This window comes from Gekko japonicus, unplaced genomic scaffold (genome assembly GCF_001447785.1).
Source record: "Gekko japonicus isolate JY-2015 unplaced genomic scaffold, Gekko_japonicus_V1.1 scaffold441, whole genome shotgun sequence".
NCBI classification, from domain to species: domain Eukaryota; kingdom Metazoa; phylum Chordata; class Lepidosauria; order Squamata; family Gekkonidae; genus Gekko; species Gekko japonicus.
The window spans coordinates 295157-321524 of NW_015172017.1; the positions used below are offsets into that span (position 1 = coordinate 295157).

Genomic DNA, 26368 nt, shown 5'->3' on the forward strand with positions numbered 1-26368 from the left:
TGTAGCCAATCCTAGAGTTTCTGCTGTTGGGTGTGGCCTATTATGCTAATGAGTTCCTGCTGGGCGTGGCCAACTTGGGAGCCAGCCGGAACTCCGTTCCTGTGCGTTCCTGCCCCAAAATAGCCCTGCGTGTTCCTAATCTCTGCTCTTTGCTCCTCTATCTCTGTAGGAGAAATATGGGATCACCCTGGATCACAAGTCAAAAATCTTTCAGAACCTGAATGGCGCCATTGGTGAGTGGTCAGTGCTTCCCATGATAAGGTTCTAGATAGAATCATAGAAGGAGCTGCGGTGGCTCAAGTGGTCAAGACGCTGAACTGCAGGCTGTGGAAGGTCGGTAGTTCAGCAGTTCGAGACCCGAGTGTGCCGCATGACGGAGTGAGCTCCCGTCTCTAGTTCCAGCTCCTGCCAACCTAGCAGTTCGAAAGCAAGAAATTGCAAGTAGATAAATAGGTGCCACTTCGGTGGGAAGGTAACAGCGTTCCGTGCGCCTTGGTGTTTAGTCATGCCGGCCACATGACCACGGAAATGTCTTCGGACAGCGCTGGATCTTCGGCCTTGAAACGGAGATGAGCACCGCAACCCTAGAGTCAGATTCGACTGGCTTTCGAGGAAGGGAGACCTTTACCTTTAGAATCATAGAATCATAGAATGTTACAGTTGGAAGGGACCTTGCAGGTCATCTAGTCCAACCCCCTGCACTCTGCAGGAGCATAGCCAAAAGATAGCCCTACATACCTACAACATACCCGAAAGATGGTCATCCAGCCTCCACTTGAAAACGTCCAGCGACGGAGCCTCCACCACCTCCTGAGGCAGACTGTTCATTGCTCAACCACTCTGACATTTAGGGAGTTTCTCCTGATATTTAGCTGGTAACGACTCCCTTATAATTTCCACCCATTAGACCTAGTCTTGCAATCCGGAGCAAGAGAGAATAGATCTGCTCCATCTTCTACATGACAGCCCTTCAAATACTTGAAGACTGCAATCCTGTCCCCTCTAAGCCTTCCCTTTCCCAGGCTAAACATCCCCGACTCTTTCAGCCTTTCCTCATAAGACTTGGATTCCAACCCTCTTTGCAAGGAGGCATGTTAGTCTACCAACCTGCTCCTCCTGAACGTCTTCACCAGCATAGCCGGGCTGAGTAGGAGGGGAAAGCAGAATAGCTTGGCGGAGCTTTCACATGGAATGCGGCCTCCACCAAATTGCAACACCCCCCCCCCAGGAGCAGCTTCAAGGGAAAAGGATCTCTCTTAATCATATCAAGAGTCATTGTGACAGCATCAGCCAGCGGCCAATCGTTGTTTTGCTGCCTCCCCTATTTGCATGTTTACAGTTTTCGGACTCTGATTGAAACACAGTTGTGCTGCAGGTTATTTAACTGACACCCCTTGAATAAAATTGCAAATCCAGAAGGGACCTGGTTGGCGACCCGATTTCATCCGATCGTGGAAGCTAAGCAAAGTTGGCTCTGGTTAGAACTTGGGATGGGAGACCACTGAGGAAGTCCAGGGTTGTTACGCAGAGCCAGGCACTGGCAAACCACCTCTGTTTGTGTCTTGCCTGGAAAACCTTACGGTTGGTACCCACCTGGAAAACCATAAGTTGGTACCCACCAGTAGTCGGAAGGGGCTTACGGGAACGTCCTGGGAAGCAAAGTTTCTATTTCCCACCTGAGCAGAGGGAACAAATGCATTGGATCCAGCTTTGCACCCCATATCCTCTTCTTCTCCTCACAGAGGAAGTCGTTCTGAAGTTCGAACCGATCCGGGTGCGTGCCCGAAATGTCGCCTACGACACCCTACCTGTTGTCATCCATGGCAATGGCCCTACCAAGGTAACAACTTTGTTTTAGTGGTAGGAGAGGGAGTCTCTGTTCGAATAAGCACTCCCCTCCCAGTTTTCCACGTCCTCCGCTGAAGAAATATATTAAGTTTTTAACTTACCTAAATGGGCTCATATCATCTCTGAAAACTAGGGGAAAACGCTGATAAACTCCCCCCCCCCCAGTTTATTACAATTCCACGCTATGTGTATTCCTCAGTATTAATGAGGTTAATTGCACTGTAGTGTTCCATGTTCTGCTTGCCACTTGTAAAATACAGTGTTTACACTGAGAGCACTGGGGTCATTTTTGCCCCAACTGCATGTTTAGTGTGAAATACACAAAATGTAGGTGATTTTATTATGTATGTTTTAAATTTGTTAGCCACCTTGTCGGCCCTTGTTGAGGGCAGAAGGAGGGGATATAAATGTTGCAAATAAATAGGGCGACGCTGGTGAAATATATACTTGTATTTTCTCCCTGGTGTCTTTGCTGCCGGTCTTTTACTGTGCTGCCGGTCTGTTACTGTGCAGCCGGTCTGCTACTGTGCTGCCAAAGGGAAATACTTAATGGAATAAAGATTCCTTTCCCCTGCATCTGATGGACTTGTAACATAGTAGCAAAACATTTAACCCTTCCATTCTGAGTTCCAAGTTAAATATTCTGTTTTTTTGAGAAATGTGTTTCTAGTCCACTGTCCACTGTCCACTGTCTACTCTACAGCTGCAGCTGAACTACCTGGGGAATTACATCCCCAATGTCTGGACATACGAGGGGGGTTGTGAAGTGTGTGACCAAGGACTCCTGGACCTGTCAAGCTTGGCGGTGAGTTGGTGGGCGACGAAGAATTTAAAGAGGCCTCGTTGGCATTTGCAGCAAAATGTGGCGGTAACACAGTGGGGCAGAGCGCCGAGGTGGTGGAGTGGAGTGGATTAGTCGTTTCACTAGGAATCTTTGCCCTTAGAACCAAATATTATCATTCAAACGTTAGCATGTTTTATAATCGGATGACTGGTTGACTGGATAGTTCTATCATACTTGCAATCCAGGTTGAGAGCGGGGTGGGGCCCTGGCTCAGTAGCAGAGCATCTGCTCAGTATGCAGAAGGTCCCAGGTTCAATCCCTGCTGCCTCCAGTTAAGGCATCAGGTAGGAGATGATGTGAAAGACCTCGGCCCCGGAGAGCCGCTGCCAGTCTGAGTAGACAAGACTGACCTCGAGGGACGGGTGGTCCAATTCAGTATAAGGCAGCTTCAGGTGTCCCAGTGAGGAAGATGGACAATAAATGCCAATAAATAACTAAACCCAGGGCTATTTTTGGGCAGGAACGCACAGGAACGGAGTTCCGGCTGGCTTCAGAGTTGACCACGCCCACTACAGCCAAAACCTCTGCATGCATGCCTACAGAGGGGAAGGCCAGGAGAGTGGACCCCCCCCCCCCCGGTGCCTCCCCGTGCCTTCCCCAGCCTGTCCAAGGGTCGGCTTGCCCGGGCTCCCAGGCAAGCCAAGGGGAGGCATGGGGGTGTGGCCTAATATGCCAATAAGTTGTGCTGTCAGGGTGTGGCCTATTATGCTAATTAGTTACTATTGTTGGGCGTGGCCTAACAATAGTAACTAATTAGCATATTGTTGGGCGTGGCCTATTATGCTAATGAGTTCCTGCTGGGCTTTTAGACCAAGCCTTCGTTGTAGGGCTGGAGGTGTGGGGAGATTTAAAGGAGAGGCGTGTGCCGTCCTGGATAGCCCTTTGGGGTTCCCCACAGGGAGGCTGTTGGGGGTGCGTCATTCATCCTTCGCTGGTGTCGTGGTTAAGTGTGCGGACTCTAATCTGGGAGAACCGGGTTTGATTCCCCACTCCCCCACTTGCACCTGGCTGGATGACCTTGGGCAAGCCGTAGTTCTGACAAGAGCTGTCCTTGAAAAAGAGCAGTTTCTGCCAGAGCTCTCTCAGCCCCGCCTACCTCACAGGGTGTCTGTTGTGGGGAGGGGAAGGGAAAGGAGTTTGTAAGCCACTCTGAGACTCCTCTGGGTAGTGAAGGGCAGGGTATAAATCCAATCTCTTCTTCTCTCTTCTTCCTTTGCAGGACGACTCCTATCCCCACGTGCTCATTGGCGTGTTCATCGAGCAGCCGACTCCCTTCCTGCCTGAGTTCCTTCAGCGTCTCCTGACCTTTGATTACCCTTACTCTCGCCTCAGCCTCTTCATCCACAACCGGGTGAGTGAGGGGCCCTGCCTCCCCTGCCCGGAATGCTCCTGCTGAAACTTAAATGTGGGGTTTGTTTGTTTTTTGCAGTAGCTCCAAATTTGGTTTCCCAGCTTCTGCCCTGGCTCCCCTGCCGCTGGCCCTTCCGCTCACCTCATGGGAGCCAGTTTGGTGTCGTGGTTAAGTGTGCGGACTCTGATCTGGGAGAACCGGGTTTGATTCCCCACTCCTCCACTCGCACCTGGCTGGATGACCTTGGGCAAGCCGTAGCTCTGTCAGAGCTGTTCTTGAAAAAAAGAGCCGTTTCTGTCAAGAGTTCTCTCAGCCCCACCCACCTCACAGGATGTCTGTTGTGGGGAGGGGAAGGGAAAGGAGTTTGTGAGCCGCTCTGAGCCACCTTTGGGTAGTGAAGGGCGGGGTATAAATACAATCTCTTCTTCCCTTCCCTTCCCTTCCCTTCCCTTCTCTCCTTCCTCTCTTAAACCACTACAACACGCCGGCCTTTTTGCAACTCTGGGAATACAGAATTTTGCCCTGGTTGTGACCAGAGGTGGGCATCAAGATTTTTGTGTGGTGGTGGTGTTTTTGCTACTTTGAAGTGGCTGGAGTTGGTGGCCCTGATCCAGACATGCCCCTCTGTAAAAGCAAGATGCCTTTGGGGATCTCTCCCAGACACGCACCAACGCACAGACAATTAGCACGCTCAGTAAGGACTCAGACACAGTCGGCTTGGGATTTGCTCTTTCTCAGATTCAGTCCTTGGCATCTCCAGTTGAGTGGATCGGGTAGGAGGTGATGTGAAAGACCTCTGCATGAGACCGTGGAGAGCCACTGCCAGTATGAGTGGACAAGACTGACTGTGATGGACCAATGGTTTAATAATAATAATAATAATAATAATAATAATAGTTGTTGTTGTTATTACTGTTATTGTTATTATTATTATTGTTGTTGTTGTTGTTGTTGTTGTTGTTGTCTTATGGCAGTGTGTGTGTAGTGTAGCCGGGAGATCCTCAGATTGTCTGGCAGCCAGACGTTCTAGCTCTTTTAGCGTTATGCACCACTAGGTGGCGAGGTAGACTTTTTTTAAGGCAAGAGACCTTTCAGGGGTGGTTTGCCATTGCTTGCCCCTGAGTCATGACCCTGGTATTCCTTGGAGGTTGCCCTTCCGAAGACTAGCTGAGACTGCCCCCGTTTCGCTTCCGAGATCTGATGAGATCGGGCTTCCCTGGGCCATCCGGGTCGGGGCAGGGCCAGTGGTCTGATTCAGTATACGGCAGCTCCGTGTGTTCATGTAACCCTGCGTTAAAGGCACAGTGCCCCTGTCCAATGTTCCCTCCAAGCTGCGGAGTCTTGTGAGCAAAAATTCTACTCTGTGAGCTACTGGCATTAAAGTTGTGAGTGAGCCGTTTGGCTGCTGCATAAATTAGATTGCTCTGGAGCCGTCCCTTCCTGAGCTAAGGCAAAAGTGTGTGAGCTGGAGGCTAAAAAACTGTGAGCCAGCTCACACTAACTCAGCTTAGAGGGAACACTGCCCCTGTCCTGTATTGGTGGAATCTGGCAATCCAGGGTGTGTTTTTTCCCCCTGCCAAGGGAGGGATGGTGGCTCAGTGGAAGAGCATCTGCTTGGCATACAGGCCCCAGGTTCAATCCCCCGCCAAGTAAAAAGGATCTGGAAAGAGTTGATACTGAATAACACTCTCCCCGAGATCTCTGGATAGCTACTGCCAGTCTGAGTAGACTATAAGGACTCATGATCTGATTCCGTGTAAGACAACTTCTTCAGAGAGGGGCTGAGTAGATAACTCACTGAAAATGTCGAGACAGTGTGTGACTGCAGTAAAGAAGGCCAATGCGATGCTGGGGAGTATTAGGAAGGGTATTGAAAACAGATCAGGCAATATCATAATGCCCCTATATAAATCAGTGGTGCGACCTCATTTGGAATACTGTGTGCCGTTCTGGTCACCACACCTTAAAAAGGATATTATGGCTTTGGAAAAAGTGCAGAAAAGGGCAACTTGAATGATAAAAGGGTTGGAACACTTTCCCTATGAGGAAAGGTTAAGGCGCTGAGGGCTCTTTAGCTTGGAGAAATGACGACTGAGGGGTGACATGATTGAGGTGTATAAGATTATGCATGGGAAAGAGCAGGTAGAGAAAGAGGTACTTTTCTCCCTTTCTCACAATACAAGAACTCGTGGGCACTCCATGAAATTGCTGAGCGGTCGGGTTAGAACGGATAAAAGGAAGTACTTCTTCACCCAAAGAGTGATTAACGCATGGAATTCACTGCCACAGGAAGTGGTGGCAGCTACAAGCATGGATGACTTTAAAAGGGGACTAGATAAGCATATGGAGCAGAGGTCCATCGGTGGCTATTAGCCACAAGGTATAGATAGGGACTCTGGGGCAAGTGATGCTCTGTCTTCTTTGTGCTTGGGGGGGGGTCAACAGTGGGAGGGCTTCTAATGTCCTGGCCCCACCGGTGGACCTCCTGAGGGCACTGGTATTTCTGGCCACTGTGTGACACAGAGTGTTGGACTGGATGGGCCTTTGGCCTGATCCAACACTGGCGTCTCGTATGTTCTTATGAGTGGAGCAGCCTCTGCTTGGCGTGCAGACGGTCCCGGGTTCTGTCCCCGCCCTCTCCAGTTAAAAGGACCGGGCAGTAAGTAATGTGAAGGGCCTCCGCCTGAGACCCTGGTGAGCAGCTGCCGGTCTGAGTAGACGATCCTGACCTCGGTGGACTGAGGCTCTGATTCGGGATCAGGCAGCTTCGAGCGTGACGGGTCACCCTTTTCCCCAGGAGGTGTATCACGAGCAGCACATCCAGGCCGAGTGGGAGCACCTTCAGGGGGCCTTCGACAGCATCAAGCTCGTGGGTCCAGAGGAGGAAATGAGTGAGGGCGAGGCCAGAGATATGGCCATGTAAGTATCCAAGGGAAGGGAGAGCAATAGCGGGAAACAACGGGAATAGTGGGAAAGACACCCTGGAGGGATGGGATAATGCTTGAACACATGGGAGGGAGGCTGGGTTGGGTTCCCATTTGTCCAGCTATGGCAGGAGACCTCCCGGTAGTTGCCGCCAGTGCTATTTTTGGGCAGGAACGCACAGGAACGGAGTTCCGGCTGGCTCCTGAGTTGGCCGCGCCCAGCAGGAGCTCATTAGCATAATAGGCCACACCCAACAGCAGAAACTCATTAGGATTGGCTACGTTAGGGGTGTGTGGCCTAACATGCAAAGGAGTTCCTGCTACAAAAAAAGCCCTGGGTTTTGACAGCAAAGCAAACAGAATAAGAAGCAAAAGGTGGGTGTGGCTGGGTGAGCACACTTCTGATAACATGGGGGTGTGGCCTAATATGCTAATGAGATTTGTTGTCAGGGGTGTGGCCTAATATGCGAATGAGTTTCTGCTGTTGGGTGTGACCTATTGTGCTAATGAGTTCCTGATGGGCTTTTTCTACAAAAAACCCCCCTGGTTGCTGCCCTCGCTTGCCGATGCTCACCCAATCGACGGGCAAAAACTGGGGCCCAACAAGGGGCCGCCATGTTCCCTACGGAGAAAAATTCAAAATGAAACTAAGGCCTCATTGACTTAACAGGAAGTTCTGACCACGGAGTTCCTGGCAATCCCTAGAGCTACCCAGAAGTGACGGGAGTAGCTCTAGGAATCACCAGGAACTCTATGGGCAGAACTTTCTGTGAGTAGATGAGATCTTATTTTTCGGTTTAATTTTTCTCCAAGGATGCTACTACCACCCCTCAACCCTCCTGCCAGTCACTGCCTGGCAACTCTTGGGCTGGGTCTAACAAGATCTCCTTTGGAACAGGGACCTCTGCCGCCAGGACCTTGCCTGTGGCTATTACTTCAGCCTGGATGCCGACGTGGTCGTGGTGAACCCCGAGATCCTGCAGATTCTCATCCAGGATAACAAGTGAGAGCCTGACCCCGTGAAACCACATGCAGCCAGGACTGGCCCAGCCCTTTATCTTACCAGGAACATTCCCTGGGCGGCGGCTGCTGGCCATGAATGAGCCGAGCCCTGGCAGCACTGCAGTGGCTACTTGCCTTTTGACCCAGCCTGCTGACCGTTGCAAGGGGCACAGGATGGCTTAGTGGGCAGATTAAATGAAAGGGCCGTTCCCTGTGGGGGTCACTCAGCTGGCCTCACTTCTGGGCTGGTTTCCCCCCCCCCCAGGGTTGCCAACCCCCCCGGTTTGCCAGGGGTCCCCCGTTTTGAGGGGGGTTCTACCTGCCGCCGGCCAGATGGCTGGCGGGGAAGCCCCGCACCCAACACCCATAGTCACCCCTCTCCCTTCAAGCCCACGTTTCCTCCCAAGCCCGATCTCCACTTGAGATCAGGCTTGCAGGGAAATGCCAGCTCCGTGCACTTAAAAGGGAAATGCCAGCTCTTTGCTCTTAAAGGGAAAACGCTGGCTCCGTGCACTTAAACAGGAAACGCCGGCTCCTTTAAGTGCAGGGAACTGGCGTTTCTGGAGATTGGGCGTGGGGGGGCGGTGGACATCCCCAACGTGACGTCATCACGTCGGGGATGCCCTGCCCCCTCCAGGAACACCCCCAAAGTCCCCTGCTGGGGGCGGAAGACGGACCTGGCAACCCTACCCCCCCTTCCAAATAATATTCTATTATCAAGATAAACAGCAAAGATCCGAACGATAACAAAAGTTTTTAAACCTAATGAACATAATAAGCTTCCGTCCAACCTGTCACCTTATTATCTCTTCTGGGCTGTTTTAAGGGCCTGCCCCACCCCCTGGCTCATCTTTCTCTCCCCCCTTAGTGACTTCCCTTTTGCTTCCTCCCCCCCCCAGGAAGGTGATCGCTCCCATGATGTCCCGGCATGGAAAGCTCTGGTCCAATTTCTGGGGGGCCCTGAGCCCCGAAGGATACTACGCCCGCTCGGAGGACTACGTGGAACTGGTGCAGGGCAAGAGGATGTGAGTCTGCAGTGACCGAGCTTTTGAACCCGGGTCTCATTCAATTACTTGCTTTATTTATCTCCCACCTTTCTCCTCAGTGGGGACTCAAGGTGGCTTACAGAATTATTCCTCTCCTTCGTTCTTTGCTCACAACAGTCCTGTGGGGTAGGCTGGGCAGAGGGGCCGCGACTGGCCCAAGGTCAACTAGCAAGCCTCCGGGGCAGAGTGGGGATTCGAACCTGGGTCTCTCTGATCCTAGTCGGACGCTGTAATCACTACACCACGCTGACTGTCTCCTAGACTCTTATCTGACTTGATACTCAAACGGCTATGCTAAACTGGCTATCCAGGACCTGAATGCAGGGGTCATTTCATAGAAAAAGAGGTGCAGGAGCTCATTAGCACAACTCATTAGCATAACTTATTTGCATATGCCACGCCCCCTGACATCACTGGAAGTGTGTCAGAAGGCAACACCCACCGCTCAGGCTTCACTGGACTGTTTTGGATTGCTAGCTATTGGGGGGGGGGGGAACGCGCAGATCTGCCCTCACAGAGGAGGGAGAGCTTGTACCCGAAGGCGAGCCGGGGGGGGGGGGGGCTCTGCAACTTACCTGGCTGCTTCTTGCTCCTCGTGGCCCGACTGAGGGCTGCTGGGAGCAGGGGGCGGGGCTTGTTGCATGTGCCCGCCCCCAGGCTCCTTACTGCCGGAGCTCCGCTCCTGTGCGCTCCCGCAGGAAATGACCCCTGCCTGAATGTCTTCTCAGTTGACACTTCAGTGCTTAAGAAGAGGCTGTGGCTCAGTAGAAGAGTCTCTTCTGCGCACACAGAAGGTCCCAGGTTCAATCCCCGGCACCTCCAGTTAAAATGACCAGGCAATAGGTTATGAGAAAGAGAGCTTCTGCCTGTCTGAGTAGACAATACTAACCTGGATGGACCAGTGGTCTGCTTTCAGTATAAGGCAGCTTCCCGTGTGATGATATGTACGTGTACTGAGGCAGCCGATGTTCCTGGGACTGACCCCGCCTCTTGTCCCTTTCCTGCCCTTCAGAGGTGTGTGGAACGTCCCTTACATCTCCCAGGCTTACTTGCTGAGGGGGGAGACGTTACGCAGCGAGCTGGTCCAGCAGCACGTCTTCACTTTGGACGACATGGACCCGGATATGGCTTTCTGCAAGAGTGTGCGGGAAAAGGTGAGGAGCTGTGTCCGCGGGAGGCCTGTCTCAACCCAGGCCTGTATGAACCCTGCACTTAAAAAGAACTCAGCGCTGCCGCTTTGGTAGACGGAGTCATGGTTGAACCCTGGGCCCCTATTGGCATCATTTGGCCTTCTAGGCCAGGGGTCCCCCATGTGGTGCCATGGCACCAGCTGGCACATTTCCGGGCACCCCTCAAGCGTTGTTAGAAAGTGGGCCATGCTGGGTGGGCCTTTTGACCAGCAAGGCTTCTTCTCTATTTTAATTGGCATTATTTTTTGGGTGTGTGTGTGTATGTGCGCCCGTGTCCGGAAGTCATGGTAACCTCTGGCGACTCCTATTGGGGCATGGAGGCTGTTCAAAGAAGTGGCTTGTTCGCCTGCCTCTGCCTCCCGGCCCTGGTATTCTTTGGAGGCCTCCCATCCAAATACTTGCTGGAGTCAGCCCTGCTTAGCTTCTGAGATCTGACGAGACCGGGCTTGCCGGACAGGGCCAGGCTTCCGATTGGCCCCTGGCCATCTGATTGGCTGTGCAGGTTTTCAGAAATGTTGCTGTTAAGTTGCTCGCTTAACAAAGAAGTCGGAGAGTGATTCAGCAAGACCACAACTTTATTCTTCAACTCCAACATGGATCAACATCTGATAGCCAGAACAGAACAGTTCAGCTTTTACATTGCAGCTGTCCTGCTTTTAAACATTCCTGGCTAATGTAGCCACACCCACTGTACAAATACCAACCAATACGGTTGTTCATATAAGGACCAATCACGGACGTTCCTGGCTAGGTGCTTCCTGGGCTAGCAGTGCGATTGGATGGATTTGGATCCTAGCCCAGGACGAAGCTCAACATGGCAAGTCAATTAGATGTTTCACATACATCATGCATTCAATGGCAGCTATTGAATACGTTACAGTTGCCATGGCGGCAGCTGCCACCTTCATGATGTGTGACTGAAGGGAAGCGGCCGCGGCCATTTTGTGGCCACCCCCGCCCCCACTAGCTGCGATCACACACGCTAAATAAACCACTTTCCGTGCACTTTCCAACTGGATTTTGCTCATTCACACCGTAAAATCCAGTCGGAAAGTGCACGGAAGATGGATTGAAAGTGGATTATTTGGTGCGTGTGTGATCGCAGCCACTGTGTGAAAACTCCAGAGCTGCCCACAGGCCCGAGAAAGGCCGGGGACCCCCTGCTTCTAGGCATCGGGAGGGTCAAGTAACCCCAGCCCCCTTTGGAAATGTGTCCTGGTCTTCCTCCCTCCCTCCGAACCTATTTTTACAATAGTAAGGACAAGAAACCTTTTTTAAAAAAATAAATAAATCCAATGTTGACTGTTCCTTCCATTATAGAATTCTGGGCTGTGGTGCGTTTCTACTATTTTTCCCAGTCTTCTCTCACTCCCCATCTCTTCGTCTTCAGGGTATCTTCCTTCACATCAGCAACCGGGACGAGTTCGGGCGTCTCCTTTCCACCGCCAGCTTCAACACATCCCGTCTGCATCCGGACCTCTGGCAGATCATGGAGAACCCCCTGGTGAGTAGCGGGCTAGACACCCCCGTGCGCTTAGCTGCTTGCTCACACACCAATAGAGGGGAGTGGGTGGGAATTGAAGGTCTCTGCCCGTGCACAGAGAGCCTTTCCTGGTGGCCAAACCATGGGTAAACAAGACAGGCTGAAGTTCAGTTTGGTGGGGGCAGAACCAGACAGGAGCAGTAGGGGAGGGAAGTGGGGGGGCCCTACCCTCCCAGAAACACACGGGCACACCCGAAGCCCCTGCCCTGACAGGACCATATCCTGATCCCTTGACCCCTCAGTCGTCAAACACTGTTTCTGCTCAGCAACCCCATTCTCCTTCGTGCACCACCCACGGAGAATCTGCTAAGTCTGCAGGCATCTGGCGTCTTCAGACTTGACAATTCCGTGGAGAGGTACGAACGAGGTGGGAAATGTCTGTCCTCCCCACCCTCTCCGGATCCAGAATCTCAGGCCTACGTGTGTGTGTTTTTTTACAACCTTTAAATGTTTTTTTGGTGCCGTGAGGACTAGGGATTGTACGATGGATGCTCTGTGACAGCTTTTTAAAAAAACTCTGGCCTTCTTTCTTTCTTCCCTGGGTTGCCTCAGGACTGGCAGGAGAAATACATCCATGAGAATTACTCACAAGTGCTGGAGGGGGAAAGCCACATGCAGGTGAGGACACTGGCTGCCGGTTTCGGGTTGGACGATTCCTGGAGACTTGGGAGGGAGGTTTTGGGGAGGGGAGGGGCCTCAGTGGGAAATCATGCCGCAGAGTCCGCCCTCCAAAGCAGCCCTGTTCTCCAGGGGAACTGGTCTCTGTCGTCTGGAGAGCAGCTGGAATTCTGGGAGATCTCCAGGCCCCACCTGGAGGCTAGTGTCAGGTTCAACAGCAAGTAAATCTCCACGCACGATTCGGGGGAAATGTTATGCTTTATTAGATTACAGCAGGGCTGATTTTGGGCAGGAACGCACAGGAACGGAGTTCCGGCTGGCTTCAGGGTTGGCCACGCCCACTACAGCCAAAACCTCTGCATGCGTGCCTACAGAGGGAAGGCCTGGAGAGCAAACCCCCCCCCCCCCCCACCCCAAAGCAAGCGAGCCCGGGAGCCAGGGGGGGCGGCCTGGAAGGATCGGGGAGGCATTTAATGCCTTCCCTGGCCTGTCCAAGGGCCAGCTTGCCTGGGCTCCCTGAAGCCGTGAGGCGCCCAGGCAAGCCAAGGGAGAAGGCATGGGGGTGTGGCCTAATATGCTAATGTGCTGTGCGGTCAGGGGCGTGGCCTAATATGCTAATGAGTTTCTGCTGTTGGGTGTGGCCTGTTATGCTAATGAGTTCCTGCTGGGCTTTTTCTACCAAAAAAGCCCTGGATTACAGGTCCGTTGCCATGATCTACAGGGATAGAGCCGTAGCGCCACAGTCAGGAAAGGACACATACAGATGAAATACGGCAGCTAGCTGACAGTTAGGAAGGCTAGTTCTTTGTGCGATGCAGCTCTCTCTCTCTCAAGAGCCAGCTTGGTGTAGTAGTTAAGAGCGGCAGACTCTAATCTGGAGAGCCAGGTTTGATTCCCCACTCCTTCTCCACATGCAGCCAGCTGGGTGACCTTGGGTCAGTCACAGCGCTCTCTCAGAGCTCTCTCAGCCCCACCTACCTGACAGGGTGTCTGTTGTGAGGAGAGGAAAGGAAGGAGATTGTAAGGTGCTCCAAGACTCCTTCGGGTAGTGAGCAGCGGGGTTTTAAACCAACTCTTCTTCTTCTTCTTCTTCTCTCTTGATCCTTTGTGACCTTGTTACCCCATTCCCATCCCTTCTTCCCACTGCAGCCGTGCCCTGACGTTTACTGGTTCCCAGTGTTCACCGACCAGATGTGTGATGAGCTGGTGGAAGAGGCTGAAAACTTTGGCCAGTGGTCGGGGGGGAAGCACGAGGTGAGCGCGATACGGGGCTGTAGCCTGTGGCTGATTGAATAAACACACGAAGCTGTATGAGACTGGCTCAGATCATGAGTCCATCACGGTCAGTACTGTCTGCTCAGACCACCAGGTGTTCTCGAGGGTCGTTCAGGCAGAGGCCTTTCCCACTATGTACTACCTGGTCTTTTTAACTGGAGGATGTGTGATGAGCTGGTGGAAGAGGCCGAAAACTTTGGCCAGTGGTCAGGGGGGGAAGCACGAGGTGAGCGCGATACGGGGCTGTAGCCTGTGGCTAATTGAATAAACACACGAAGCTGTATGAGACTGGCTCAGATCATGAGTCCATCACGGTCAGTACTGTCTGCTCAGACTGCCAGGTGCTCTCGAGGGTCGTTCAGGCAGAGGCCTTTCCCAGTATGTACTACCTGGTCTTTTTAACTGGAGGATGCTGGGGAATTGAACCTGGGACCTTCTGCATGCCGAGTGGATGCTCCACCACTGAGCCCACATATCCCCTTGATCACATGAATCTGCCTTATTCGGAATCAGACCCCTGGTCCATCATCTTCCTTTTACTGCAAAGTCTTCCTTTTACTATGGAGCTGCGGTGGCTCAAGTGGTTAAGATGCTGAACTGCAGGCTGTGGAAGGTCAGTATTTCAGCAGTTCAAGACCCGGGTGCCGCAAGACGGAGTGAGTTCCCGTCTCTAGTTCCAGCTCCTGACAACCTAGCAGTTTGAAAGCAAGAAATTGCAAGTAGATAAATAGGTACCACTTCGGTGGGAAGGTAACAGCGTTCCGTGTGCCTTGGTGTTTAATCATGCCGGCCACATGACCATGGAAACGTCTTCGGACAGCGCTGGCTCTTCGGCTTTGAAACGGAGATGAGCACCGCAACCCTAGAGTCGGATTCGACTGGCTTTCGAGCAAGGGAACCTTTACCTTTTACTTCCTTTTACTGCATCGTCTTCTACCCTTATAACCCACTTTTCCGTTTGCATTGTTTTCCACTTCCATTGTCCTGCTGCATTGTTTCTTGGGAGTCTTTGCGGTTTGATTCAATCGTTTTTATATTTTGTAATAATCCGCCTTGATCCCCAGTGAGAAAGGTGGGCTAGAAAGCAAGCAAGGGGGTGTGTCCCAGTGGCAAAGCCTCTGCTTGGCATGCAGAAGGTCCCAGGTTCAGCCCCCGGCATCTCCAGGTGAAAGGATCAGGAAGCAGGTGATGTGAAAGACCTCCAGCCTGAGACCCCGGAGAGCTGCTGCTAGTCTGAGTAGACATGGCAGATTTGGATATACCAAGGATCTGATTTAGTATAAGGCAGCTTCACATGTAAATAGATAAGGTCAATGCTAGAACATCCTTCTGTCTCTAGAGGCAACATTTCTTAAGGCAGGGTGGCTTCTTAAGGCTCTTTCTTAAGGCTGCGGTGGCTCAAGTGGTTAAGACGCTGAACTGCAGGCTGTGGAAGGTCGGGAGTTCAGCAGTTCGAGACCCGGGTTGCCACATGACGGAGTGAGCTCCCGTCTCTAGTTCCAGCTCCTGCCAACCTAGCCGTTCGAAAGCAAGAAATTGCAAGTAGATAAATAGGTACCACTTCGATGGGAAGGTAACAGCGCTCCGTGCGCCTTGGTGTTTAGTCATGCCGGCCACATGACCACGGAAACATCTTCGGACAGCGCTGGCTCTTCGGCTTTGAAACGGAGATGATCACCGCAACCCTAGAGTCGGACTCGACTGGCTTTCGAGCAAGGGAACCTTTTCCTTTCCCCAAGCCTGCTGGAGGGGGGGGGGTTGTTTCTCCCAGTTTTCTCTGGGGCTCCTCTAACATCTGCGACTGTCTCTTTGCCCCTCCAACGATACCCAGGCATAATATTTGAGCTTCCAGATTCTTTCTACAAATCTGCCACTTTTCACTTTGGGGGAGTTACCTGGTTGAGGAGTGCCTGTGAAAAAACAGAACGCCCTTCGGCAAACATGGCTGGAGCTCTTTGCGCCAATAGGATTTCTCCTTCTGCTTGGGCTGCATAGGGCGGGGCATGTACAGGGGAATCAATTTATTTATTTAGGACATCTGTATGCCAACTTTCCAGAATCTGGTTGCAGGTGGCTCCAGTGTCCTTTGATGGGTCGCTAGCGGATGAATAGATCTACCCTTTGGGGCCAGGATGCCTCTACAGGGCCCTTCCCACCTGACTGATTTCCCAAGTCCCTGCTCTGTTCTAGGACACCAGACTGGCTGGCGGCTACGAGAACGTCCCGACTGTCGATATCCACATGAATCAAATTGGCTTTGAGAAGGAGTGGCTCCGGTTCCTACAAGAATACATCGCGCCCGTCACAGAGAAGCTCTATCCTGGCTACTACACCAAGGTACCAACTCCAGGCGGGGAGGGGGGGGAGCTGGAAAATCTCCAATGAAAATGTAGCATGGAATGGGGGAAACTGGAATAGTTGGTCCCCGTAGCCCTGTTCACACATTACAGTGAATACGTGTACTTATCTATCGGACCTCCACCTTTCTCTCCGATGGGGATCCAAAGCCCGTTTGCATCATTCTTCCCTCCTCTATTTTATCCTCACAACAGCCCTAGGAGGTAGGTTAAGCTGAGTGGGTGTGCGATTGGCCCAACGTCACCCAGCAAGCTTCCATGGCAGAATGACTGTATATCTGTCTGGAAGAAAGAACCATTGCACATTCTCTAAGAATAGACTGGGGACCAGTACCTGGATAAATACAAGTGTGGACAGCTTCAAGAGGGGAATTAGATAAGCATATGGAGCAGAAGTCCATCAGTGGCTATTAGCCACAAGGTATAGATAGGAACTCTCGATCTGGGGCAAGGGATGTTCTGTATTCTTGGTGCGGGGGGGGGCAACAGTGTGAGGGCTTCTAGTGTCCCAGCCCCACTGCTGGACCTCCTGGTGGCACCTGGTATTTTTGGCCACTGTGTGACAGAGTGTTGGACTGGATGGGCCATTGGCCTGATCCAGCATTGGCTTCTCTTATGTTCTTAAATGTGGGGTTTAAACAGGACGTTCGGCTGTACATGTGTTGAGAATTCTCAACCCTCAATTCTCAACATGCGTACAAAGAAAACTGTGTCCATGGATTTGCACGTGCATTTATTTAAAATGTGTACGGGGCTAATGAGAACTCCAGTGGGAGAGAACACGGCAGAACAAAGTAGTCACTTAAGCAGAGAGAAACAAGTGATTGGGGAAAAGTAGTAGAAAATAAGCGGTTATTTCTTTTGATTGAGGGAAACTTGCCTGCAGCTTTGCAAGGCAGGGCAAAGAGCAACCATAAAAAACTGGCACTAGCCTCACACATGGCATTGGTTTTTGTACATTAGTGCTTAGTTCTCGTGGCCCTTTCTGACACGCCCAGGGAAATGCTGATTGCCACGTTGGGGTCAGGAAGCAATTTTTCTCCAGGCTAGTTTAGCCGGGGATCCTGGAGGTTTATTGTCATCTTCTGGGCATGGAATGGGGGTCACTGGGGGTGTGGAGGGGGAGATATTTGTGAATTTCCTGCATTGTGCAGGGGGTTGGACTAGATGACCCTGGAGGTCCCCTTCCAACTCGATGATTCTATGAATTGTGCCGTGAAGGAGACCGACTCTTCTCCAGTACACAAAATCTCCCATCAGGTTGCGTGTTTACAGGCTTTCTCACTGCAGTAGAATCTGGGATCGATCCAGTTAGGAACCCCGTTTTAGGGACGTGTGGGTATTTGTGTGCAATGGTCTCCTCCAGCAAGCGAACCCTGACTCTCTCTCTCTCACTACTCAGGCTCGGGCAATCATGAACTTCATGGTCCGGTACCGACCTGATGAGCAACCCTTCCTCCGTCCACATCACGATTCATCCACTTTCACCATCAATATTGCTCTCAACCATAAAGGAGTGGACTATCAGGTGAGCATTGCCTCAAGAGGTGGCTAAAGCCATCGGGGTTGCGGGGATGTACGGAGAGGTCAGGGAAAAGGCCGTTGCCTTTGTAGACAGCAAGTTACTCTTTCATGAAACGAGGCAGTAGAATTAATAATCGTATGGCATTGTGTGTAGTCAGATTGTCGGGCAGCCTGAAGTTCTAGCTCTTTTAGCATTACGCACCACTAGGTGGCAGGCTATACATATTTTTGGGGCTGAGAGAGCTCTGAGAGAGCTGTGACCACTGTTCCCTCTAAGCTGAGTTAGTGTGAGCCAGCTCACAGTTTTTTAGCCTCCAGCTCACACATTTTTGTCTTAGCTCAGGAAGGATGGGGCTCCAGAGCCAACTCACCTATGCAGTAGCCAAATCGCTCACTCACATCTTTAATGCCAGTAGCTCACAAAGTAGAATTTTTGCTCACAGGATCCACAGCTTAAGAGGGAGCATTGGCTGTGACCAGGGCTATTTTTGGGCAGGAACGCACAGGAACGGATTTCTGGCTGGCTCCCGAGTTGGCCACGCCCAGCAGGAATTCATTAGCATAATAGGCCACACCTAACAGCAGAAACTAATTAGGATTGGCTACATTATGGGTGTGTGGCCTAACATGCAAAAGAGTTCCTGCTCCAAAAAAAGCCCTGGGTTTTGACAACAAACAAGGTAAACAGAATAAGAAGCAAAAGGTAGGTGTGGCTGGATGAGCACACTTCTGGTAACATGGGGGTGCGGCCTAATGTGCTAATGAGCTGTGCTGTCAGGGCTGTGGCCTAATATGCTAATGAGTTTCTGCTGTTGGGTGTGGCCTATAATGCTAATGAGCTCCTTCTGGCTTTTTCTACAAAAAGAGCCCTGGCTGTGACTGACCCAAGCTGGCTTCATGTGGAGGAGTGCGGAATTGAACCTGGTTCTCCAGATTAGAATCTACCGCTCTTAAACAATGTACCACACTGGCTCTCCAAGGCAGCAGAAAGGCACTGTCAGTGTGTGTGTTCCATTGAATGCCCTCCCTCGCCTTCCATACTAGCAGAGATGGTTCCCTGAGGGTGATTTGGCTCCCAGTATCAACCGAGGGGGTAGTCAGTCATATTTTTATGACGTCTTTCCTCCTAGTTGATCAGGGTGGCAATACACGGGTCTTTCCTCCTTCCTATTCTCCTCACAACAGTCCTGTGAGATCAGTTAGGTGGAGAGCAAGTGACCAACCCAAAGTCACTCTGATTTTTGTGGCTGATTGGGGATTTAGAAACATATGAGCCCTGCTGGATCAGACCAAGGGTCCCTCGTGTCCAGCAGTGTCCTGTTTCCTGTAGGGGAAGGCTCAGACGATAAAACCTCCTTTGTTCCTGGGCTGCCCCCCCCCCCCAGAAACTGGCATACTGCCGCTGAACAAGGAAGAGTCCGCACAGCTAATGGCCTTCTTCCATGAATTTCTCCAGTTCTTTTTCTGAAAGTCATCTGAGCCGACTGGCCATCGCTGTGTCAGAAAGTGCCTCAAGTTAAATACATTTTGTGTACACGAGATCTCACACCCTGAAGACACTTTTGTTAGTCTTAAAGGTGCCACCGGACTCGTGGTTTTAAAAACAATCACTGTTCAACAAAAATAAATCCATAACTTTGCTCACTTGTCGCTCTACTCCCCGGCCACAGAGGGCTCGTGAATCAATTCACAGGACTGACATGGATGTTTCTTTCTGTGTCCCGTACAGGGCGGAGGCTGCCGGTTTATCCGCTACAACTGCACTGTGGAATCCCCCCGCAAGGGCTGGAGCTTGATGCACCCCGGACGCCTCACTCACTACCACGAAGGACTGCCCACGACCAGTGGCACCCGCTACATCATGGTCTCTTTTGTGGACCCCTAACGCCCGTCCGGCCTCCTTTTTGGCCCTGGGGTGCAGAACGGGCCACCGCGGTCAAAGCACTGAAAACCAAAGACTTGTGGGGGGCAGAAGAGGTCTCCTCGCTCGCCCCACTGCCACTTTCCATAGTGCCTTCGGAAGGGAGAGAGAGACACGGGAACCCACCTGCCCAGCACAGACAGACCCAGCCCTGCCTCGTGCAGAACTTAGGTCACCACTAGGGTCTGGAGCCATCGCTGCCTTCTGCCTGCCCAGCCGTGGTATGAACCAGGCAGACTTGCACCACAATCCAAACTGGTTTAGGCTGGTTGCTTCTCTTCTGTGGACCCACAACAACCACTTCTCTTAACAGGGATCCCGCCCTGGAGATTTGCCTCTGTGGCCCAGGCACGAGGTTCCTCAAGCCTGCAGTCTTCCAGCTGGCCCAAGGTCACCCAGCAAGCTCTGTGGTAGAGATTTGAACCTGGGCCCCCCAGCTTCCTTATGCGCACGTTGTAGCACCTCTCTTTGTTTTAGGGAACTGAAGAAGGGCAAGAGAGCATGTGAGAATCACGAGTTCTAATACCCATTGGCAGACCGGACAGGCCCCTGATCTTACAGGGCCTGAAAGAGGGCTGTAGGTAGAAGCCCAAGACTTCTGGAGACAGTAAAAACTATTATTCCCATTTGCCTACCAATGCTCACTTGACTGGCAGGCCGAAACTGGGGGGGGATCATCTTGGAGAGAAAAATAGAGAAAGAGGGCCTTGTCTATTTACTTGAAGTTCTGCCCACAGAGTTCCTGGTGATTCCTAGAGCTACCCAGAAGTGTACAACGAGGCCTTGTCTACTTACAGGAAGTTCTGACCATAGAGTTCATGATAATTCCTAGTAACACTGGGTAGTTCTAGGAATAGCCAGGAACTCTATGGTCAGAGCTTCCTGTAAGTAGATGAGAGGTCTCGTTTTTCTTTTTAATTTTTCTCCCCAGGATGCTGCCCCACCCCCCAGAAACATGCCAATCCTCTAACAAGTGCCTGTTTCCTCTGGGGGAGGGAGCTACATCCACTTATGTCCTTCACATTTTTAACACCCTGATGTGGGTGGCGGCTGCTACACACCCACCAGTCACAGGGCCAGAAAGGTTACCCCAAAGTGCTACTTAAAGTGTGAATGATGCCTTCCAAGAGTGGGGTGGAGAGATGCTTTGAAGCGCCTCTGCCTTTTTTTGGTATGGTTGACCCAAGAAGTGCCCGGAGGCAGCAGGGAGTTCTGGCGAGTCTTTACTCCAAGGGGGTGTTGCTCAACCTCCCATAATCCTTTGGGCTTTCGGCCCGCAGCCTAGTCCGGCTGGCAGGTCGTATGCAGCACCAGCGGGCAACTTCCTGTATAAAGCATGTGTTAAATTATTGGCAGTGCTGTTTCACAGCTCACCGAATAAATCTACATTTTATACAAGCCTATTTCCGGGTCAGTGGCGCTCGAGAAGGCGGAATGGAGAGGAAGAGTTCCATTTCAGAGCGAAGCATATCCCCCTGTGCCTCTTAACAGGAGCCAAGTTATTCTTACTAGTTAAAGATTTCAAGGGGGGGGAGGGTTGAAGGTGGTATTCCTCAGCCACCTTATCCTATCTATTGTGTAAACCAATACAGCTACTCTGACAGGGACAGGAGTTAGTCCTCCACAGTCACAGGGGACTATAGACCTTTCTCACCCAAGTTGAAACATCAGATACATTTTCCAGGTTACCACCCAAAATGGCTCCCTTTTAGAACATAAGCAAACCAGTTGCCTGTAAAGAATCCTGAGTAGAGAGGGAAGAAACAGTTTTGAAATTCCCTCCCTCCACATTTCAGTCTGTTCCGCATAAGCTGTTATCTCTTTCCCCTCTTGAACCTTGAACTGACTCTGAGCTGCATTCAACATTCCCTTCCTCCAGAAGTATACTCGGTTTTTAGGGTGTCTCTTTGTTCATTTGTGTCATGGGCCCCCAACTTTTGGGGCCTGTGGGCACCTTTGGAATTCTTCTGACATGGCGTGGCAGGGCTCTTTTTGTAGCAGGTACTCCTTTGCATATTAAGCGACACACCCCTAATGTAGCCAATCCTCCAAGAGCTTACAGCAGCTCCTGTAAGAAGAGCTCTGTAAGCTCTTGGAGGATTGGCTACAATAGGGGTGTGTGGCCTAATATGCAAAGGAGTTCCTGCTACAAAGAGCCCTGGCCATGGCCACAAAATGGCTGCCGCAGCTTGCCTCTTCAGTCACACAGTGACGATCCTTAATGTTGGGAGGGCAGCTGCACAACCCATCAAATCTCCAGTGGGCAATCAGATGACAAGTCGACTTTCTTAGAGCAGGGGTCTCCTAACCTTTTTCTGCCTGCGGGCACAGCTGGAATTCTGACATGGCATGGTGGCGCAGCAACAGAACAGCCGTCGCAGGAGGCAAAGCCAGCCACAAAATGGCCGCCACAGCTGAACCTTGGCAACACAGTGCGGATCCTCGTGCTGTGGTGGCAGGTGCTGCCAAAGCAACATTTAAAAAAAAAAAAAATCTGCACAGCCAAGTAAATCTCCCGTAGTCATTCGGAAGCCCAACCGGGCCCCGCCCACTTCCTAAAAAGACTTGATGGACACCAGGAAAGGTGTTGGCAGGCACCCCATTGGGGGCTCCTATCTTAGGGCATCACTGGTTGTTTGCACATAACACAGTGGTATGTTCTGCCTGGGAGGAAAGCGATGGCAAACCTAGACCGCATAATAAAAAGTAGAGACGTCACCCTGCCAACAGGGTCCGTGTGGTCAAAGTGATGGTATTCCCGGTAGTAATGTATGGCTGCGAGAGTTGGATCATAAAGAGGGCCGAGCGCCAAAGAGCAGATGCCTTTGAATGTGATGGTGCTGGAGAAGACTCTTGAGAGTCCCTTGGACTGCCAGGAGATCAAATCAGTCAATCCTAAAAGAAATCGACTGTTCCCTGGAAGGCCAGATACTGAAGCTGAAGCTCAAATACTCTGGCCACCGAATGAGAAGGGAGCCCTCACTGGAGAAGACCCTGATGCTGGGAAAGATTGAAGGTACAAGAAGAAGGGGAAGGCAAAGGATGAGATGGTTAGACAGTGTTATTGAGGCAACGAACATGAAGTTGAGGAAACTCCGGAGCACGACGGAAGACAGGAGGGCCTGGCGTGATGTGGTCCATGGGGTCGCGAAGAGTCGGACTCGACTGTGCGGCTGAATAACAACAACGACAAAAAGGTTCTGTTGCACAGGGGTTGGTAAGGACTGACCGCCGGTAGTCACTTTTGACACTAGGAGGCCATTAACAGTTCCCCCTTCCCCTGACAACAGCAGACACTGAACATCAGTGCCCACAATATTATCGGTTTCAGCCACACCTTAAGTGCTACCTTCTGAAGAACTGCAGCCAGCGCCAACCCACCAGCGTCCCCAGCGTCTTATTCTTTTTGTCTTTAAAAAAAATACACAGACAAGCCGTTTGTTCGTTTGCTTGTTTTTTTTCTCTATCAAAACAAAAAGACATGACAATCCAGGCAAATATGATACAGAATAAATTAAATACTTTTTTTTCCCCTCTCCACCCTTTCTGAGGCTACCGGCGCTCTGGAGTGTTCACTGGGTGGGCGTGGGGTCCCCTTTCTCCGCACGGGGAGTTCGGAGACCATTAAGCTAATAAATACAAACTGGTCCGTGGTCACGGGAGTGGGGGGGGGGGCACCTTACCTGCAAAGATCTCGGGGCGTCCCCTCCAGGCTTGGCATTGGGAGGAAATCCGTTTGGGAGCAGTGGATCAGACGCCAGCGCCGGAGGGGAGAGAAAACACATACTCTGGGCCCAACACACGTGGACCGAGCCAGTGACCCTTTCGGGGAACTGGGGGCTAAGAAAAGGGCAGTCCTAAGTTGGAAAGGAGCATCCTCACTGAGGTAGAGGGGGCCGTGAGCGAATGCCAGGAAGGGCCCATGAAATACTGGCAGAGATGGCACCGAGACGGGCCCGGGCATCGGCAGGTGAAGGTCACAGTGCGGCTCCTGTATTGGTAATCTGCACAAGGGAGTTGCTGTGCAGCGTCCCCAGACTCTTAAAGAGAAAAAAGGTGTGGCGCACGAAGCAGTTAAGAGCACCCCGGAGGGACAGGGATCCTGAGAGCCTGCAAGCGGCATCGAGCTCACCGCTTTGGCCTGGTGCGCGAGGAATGGACTGGACTGGACGTGCACACCCCAGGGAGAGGGCGAGGCAGGTGCTGCACACAGTTGCATGATTCAACACGTGCAAAAAGGGGGGGGGACCATGTTGGTCCATACAAAACGCCGATCTCTCTTGTGACATCAGATGCATTCGGGGAGGGGCCAGTCCATCAACTCGCCGGGAAATGTTCCCAGTGGGCCGCAGCCCTGGAGAGCCACTGGCAGCCGGGCGGCAGCAATGCGAGAGCCGTTCGGGTCACGTCTGGCCAGCGGCAACGCCGGAAGGGATGGGCTCGCCCCGTGATCTTCGCAGCCAGCTAAATCTGACCCCAGCAAACCTGGTCGCACTGCAGCATCCACTGAGTTTGGCTCCTTCTGGGGCAGCTTCAATTTCTCAAGCTCCACCCCTGGGTACATTGTTGGGGGGAAAGGGGCACGCGTGCCCATTCCGCCTTCGTGTGAGGAAAGGCCTCCTCTTGATGTGTCAATCACCCCCTTTCCCCGGCCCACCCCAAACCCAGGACAGGAAACGAGCAGGAGCTTCTGCCCTGTGGAAGCTGGTGGGAAGGAAAAGCCAAGACTCTTCCGCCCTTGAGTTGTCTTACCTCTATACTCCAAGCCTGGTAATGTCATCGCACCAGGGACAATCTTCACACACCCCTCCCCACAAGCAGCTCAGATGTACTGGGTCTGTCCCACAGTCCCCCCCATCCTCCCCCCCTGCAATCAACCCATTGAGAAAGCTCGTTGTTTCTCTCGAGTACGGAGATCCTTCCCAAGCAAGGCAGTGTCTAAGGAGTCTGGACTAGTTCTCAGGGATGACAGAACCATTCAAAGTCCCACGTGCAGTGCAGTAGAGTTGGAGATGCTTGACAGTCCCTCTCCACCTTGTGGCAACGATATGCAGAAAAGACATTCATTCGGAGGTCTTGCTCTGGCACCTCCGGTGGCCTGTTTATGGCATTACAGTCACTGTCGTCTTTGGTCAGGAAGGCAACATGGCTCTACCTCCCTCTAGAGGCCTTCCATCAACATTACAACCATCCGTTTGCTGCTGCTGCTGCTGCTCTCTCCGACATCTCCTGGTGGCAGTACTTCTGCATTCAGCGGCACAGCCTTCAGAGGCGCAGGCGTCAGCTGGCATCTCCGGCGCTCCCGGCGGTCACTTTGCTGATCTGCACTTGTAATCTCAAGCGGAACTGTACTTGCCCTTGCCGTGGCTGGTGCGCGTCAGCTGAAGCTGGCGGGCGGCCTGCAGGACGCGGTACCTCTCGCGGAGATTGCGCCGCCGCACGTGCTCGTTCGTGATCTCCTGCACGTAGCGCGAGGGGAACCAGCCCTTCTTGCCGTCAGCTAAGCGGAGACCCTCATACCAGCCTGTGAATGGAGAGGGGACCGTTAGCATTTCCCTTTTTAAAATCCTTCCTCAGCTGTCAAATAACTGGAAGAGCTCACTGGTGATATTTTGCCTTGTGTGTTTTGCTATTGTGTCTTGTGTGTGAGGGGAGGAGTAAAGTACCAGCCGGGAACTCGTAAAAGTTGTTAAAAGGAAAGTACTTTAGCCAACTAGTCGCACAGGAGCTGTGGCTCAGTGGCAGAGCATCTGCTTGGCATGTAGAAGGTGCCTGGTGAATGTGAAAGACCTCTGCCAGAGACCCTGGAGAGAAGCTGCCAGTCTGAGTAGAAAACATGGAGATGGACAGACAGTCAGATTCAGTATAAGACAGCTTCACGTGCATTCGGAGAGAGTAAAAACACCAACCAGCGTTTGCCATTCCCAGGTTTTCAAGTTGTGCAGAACTTTAAGATGGATTAAGGGGGGAATGTTTCTGAACCAGGACATGGGTGCTGCCCCATCTGCAAATACTTTCCACTCCGCAGGGTAAGGAGGCTGTGCACTACGGAACTCTGTGCCACAAGACGGCATCCTGGTCACTCGCCTAAATGGCTCCTTGCAGAAGGGAGAACAGGGTGACGCTAGTCTAAAGGGCCCCTTCAAACCACCAGAAAATCAACGAGACAAACCACTGTCTTGTTCTGCAGGGAACACTTTCTTAAAAAGGCAGGTTTTAACCTGGTGGTAGACAGCCGTGCGCCTTGGTGTTTAGTCGTGCCGGCCAAATCACCACAGAAACGTCTTCGGACAGCGCTGGCTCTTCGGCTTTGAAACGGAGATGAGCACCGCAACCCTAGAGTCGGACTCGACTGGCTTTCGAGCAAGGGAACCTTTACCTTTACTAGACAACCAGCCTAAGAAAAGCCAGGTATTGATGGCGGGGGTCTATAATGTGAATGGCGCTACGAACATGGTACAGTCACCTCCCCCCTGCTCTTACAGTTCCCATTTCTGCAAAGCTTCAGAGGGGAGCCGTGTTGGTCTGCAGTAGAACAGTTAGATACAAGTTCAATAGCACCTTAAAAACCAGCAAGAGTTTCAGGGGATCAGCTTTTGGGAGTTAAAACTCCCTTCGTCAGACACAGTAGAGTAGAAGTGGAGATCTGAGTCCTTTCATCCCTTTATTTATCCTATTCAATTCCGCTGATTCTCTGCTCTTGTGACTACAGTCTCGAGCATCAACAGTTCAGCCACAAGACAACAACAAAAGAACAATGATAATGATAACAACAATTACAACCATAACAATTAGAGCACCAAGTTGTCCAAATCGGACTATCTATTAAATTTTATGACACAGGGAAAAATTGGCAACTGACGGAGAGGTATTACGATCACTTCCAGACAAAAGAATCTGTAACATACGATGGGCTAGAAGACAA

The 26368-nt window shown here is 51.8% G+C and overlaps 2 protein-coding genes across 2 annotated transcripts in view; one reads left to right on the plus strand and one right to left on the minus strand.

The window, feature by feature from the left end:
• The window catches only part of PLOD3 (procollagen-lysine, 2-oxoglutarate 5-dioxygenase 3), a 33205-nt gene extending 12864 nt beyond the window's left edge, over nucleotides 1-20341 (plus strand). The window contains exons 6-19 of the mRNA XM_015420426.1: nucleotides 170-233; nucleotides 1743-1840; nucleotides 2552-2653; nucleotides 3912-4043; nucleotides 6841-6962; nucleotides 7866-7970; nucleotides 8869-8994; nucleotides 10028-10169; nucleotides 11596-11709; nucleotides 12301-12366; nucleotides 13516-13620; nucleotides 15832-15978; nucleotides 17401-17526; nucleotides 19252-20341. Of these exons, the coding sequence (XP_015275912.1) occupies nucleotides 170-233; nucleotides 1743-1840; nucleotides 2552-2653; nucleotides 3912-4043; nucleotides 6841-6962; nucleotides 7866-7970; nucleotides 8869-8994; nucleotides 10028-10169; nucleotides 11596-11709; nucleotides 12301-12366; nucleotides 13516-13620; nucleotides 15832-15978; nucleotides 17401-17526; nucleotides 19252-19407 (1605 nt within the window). The 3' untranslated portion in view covers nucleotides 19408-20341. The remainder of the gene's footprint in view (nucleotides 1-169; nucleotides 234-1742; nucleotides 1841-2551; nucleotides 2654-3911; nucleotides 4044-6840; nucleotides 6963-7865; nucleotides 7971-8868; nucleotides 8995-10027; nucleotides 10170-11595; nucleotides 11710-12300; nucleotides 12367-13515; nucleotides 13621-15831; nucleotides 15979-17400; nucleotides 17527-19251) is intronic.
• A 2233-nt stretch (nucleotides 20342-22574) lies between these two features.
• ARHGEF15 (Rho guanine nucleotide exchange factor 15) overlaps nucleotides 22575-26368 on the minus strand; it is a 56318-nt gene continuing 52524 nt past the window's right edge. Inside the window, exon 16 of the mRNA XM_015420427.1 lies at nucleotides 22575-24967. Coding sequence (XP_015275913.1) covers nucleotides 24780-24967 — 188 coding nt within the window. The 3' untranslated portion in view covers nucleotides 22575-24779. The remainder of the gene's footprint in view (nucleotides 24968-26368) is intronic.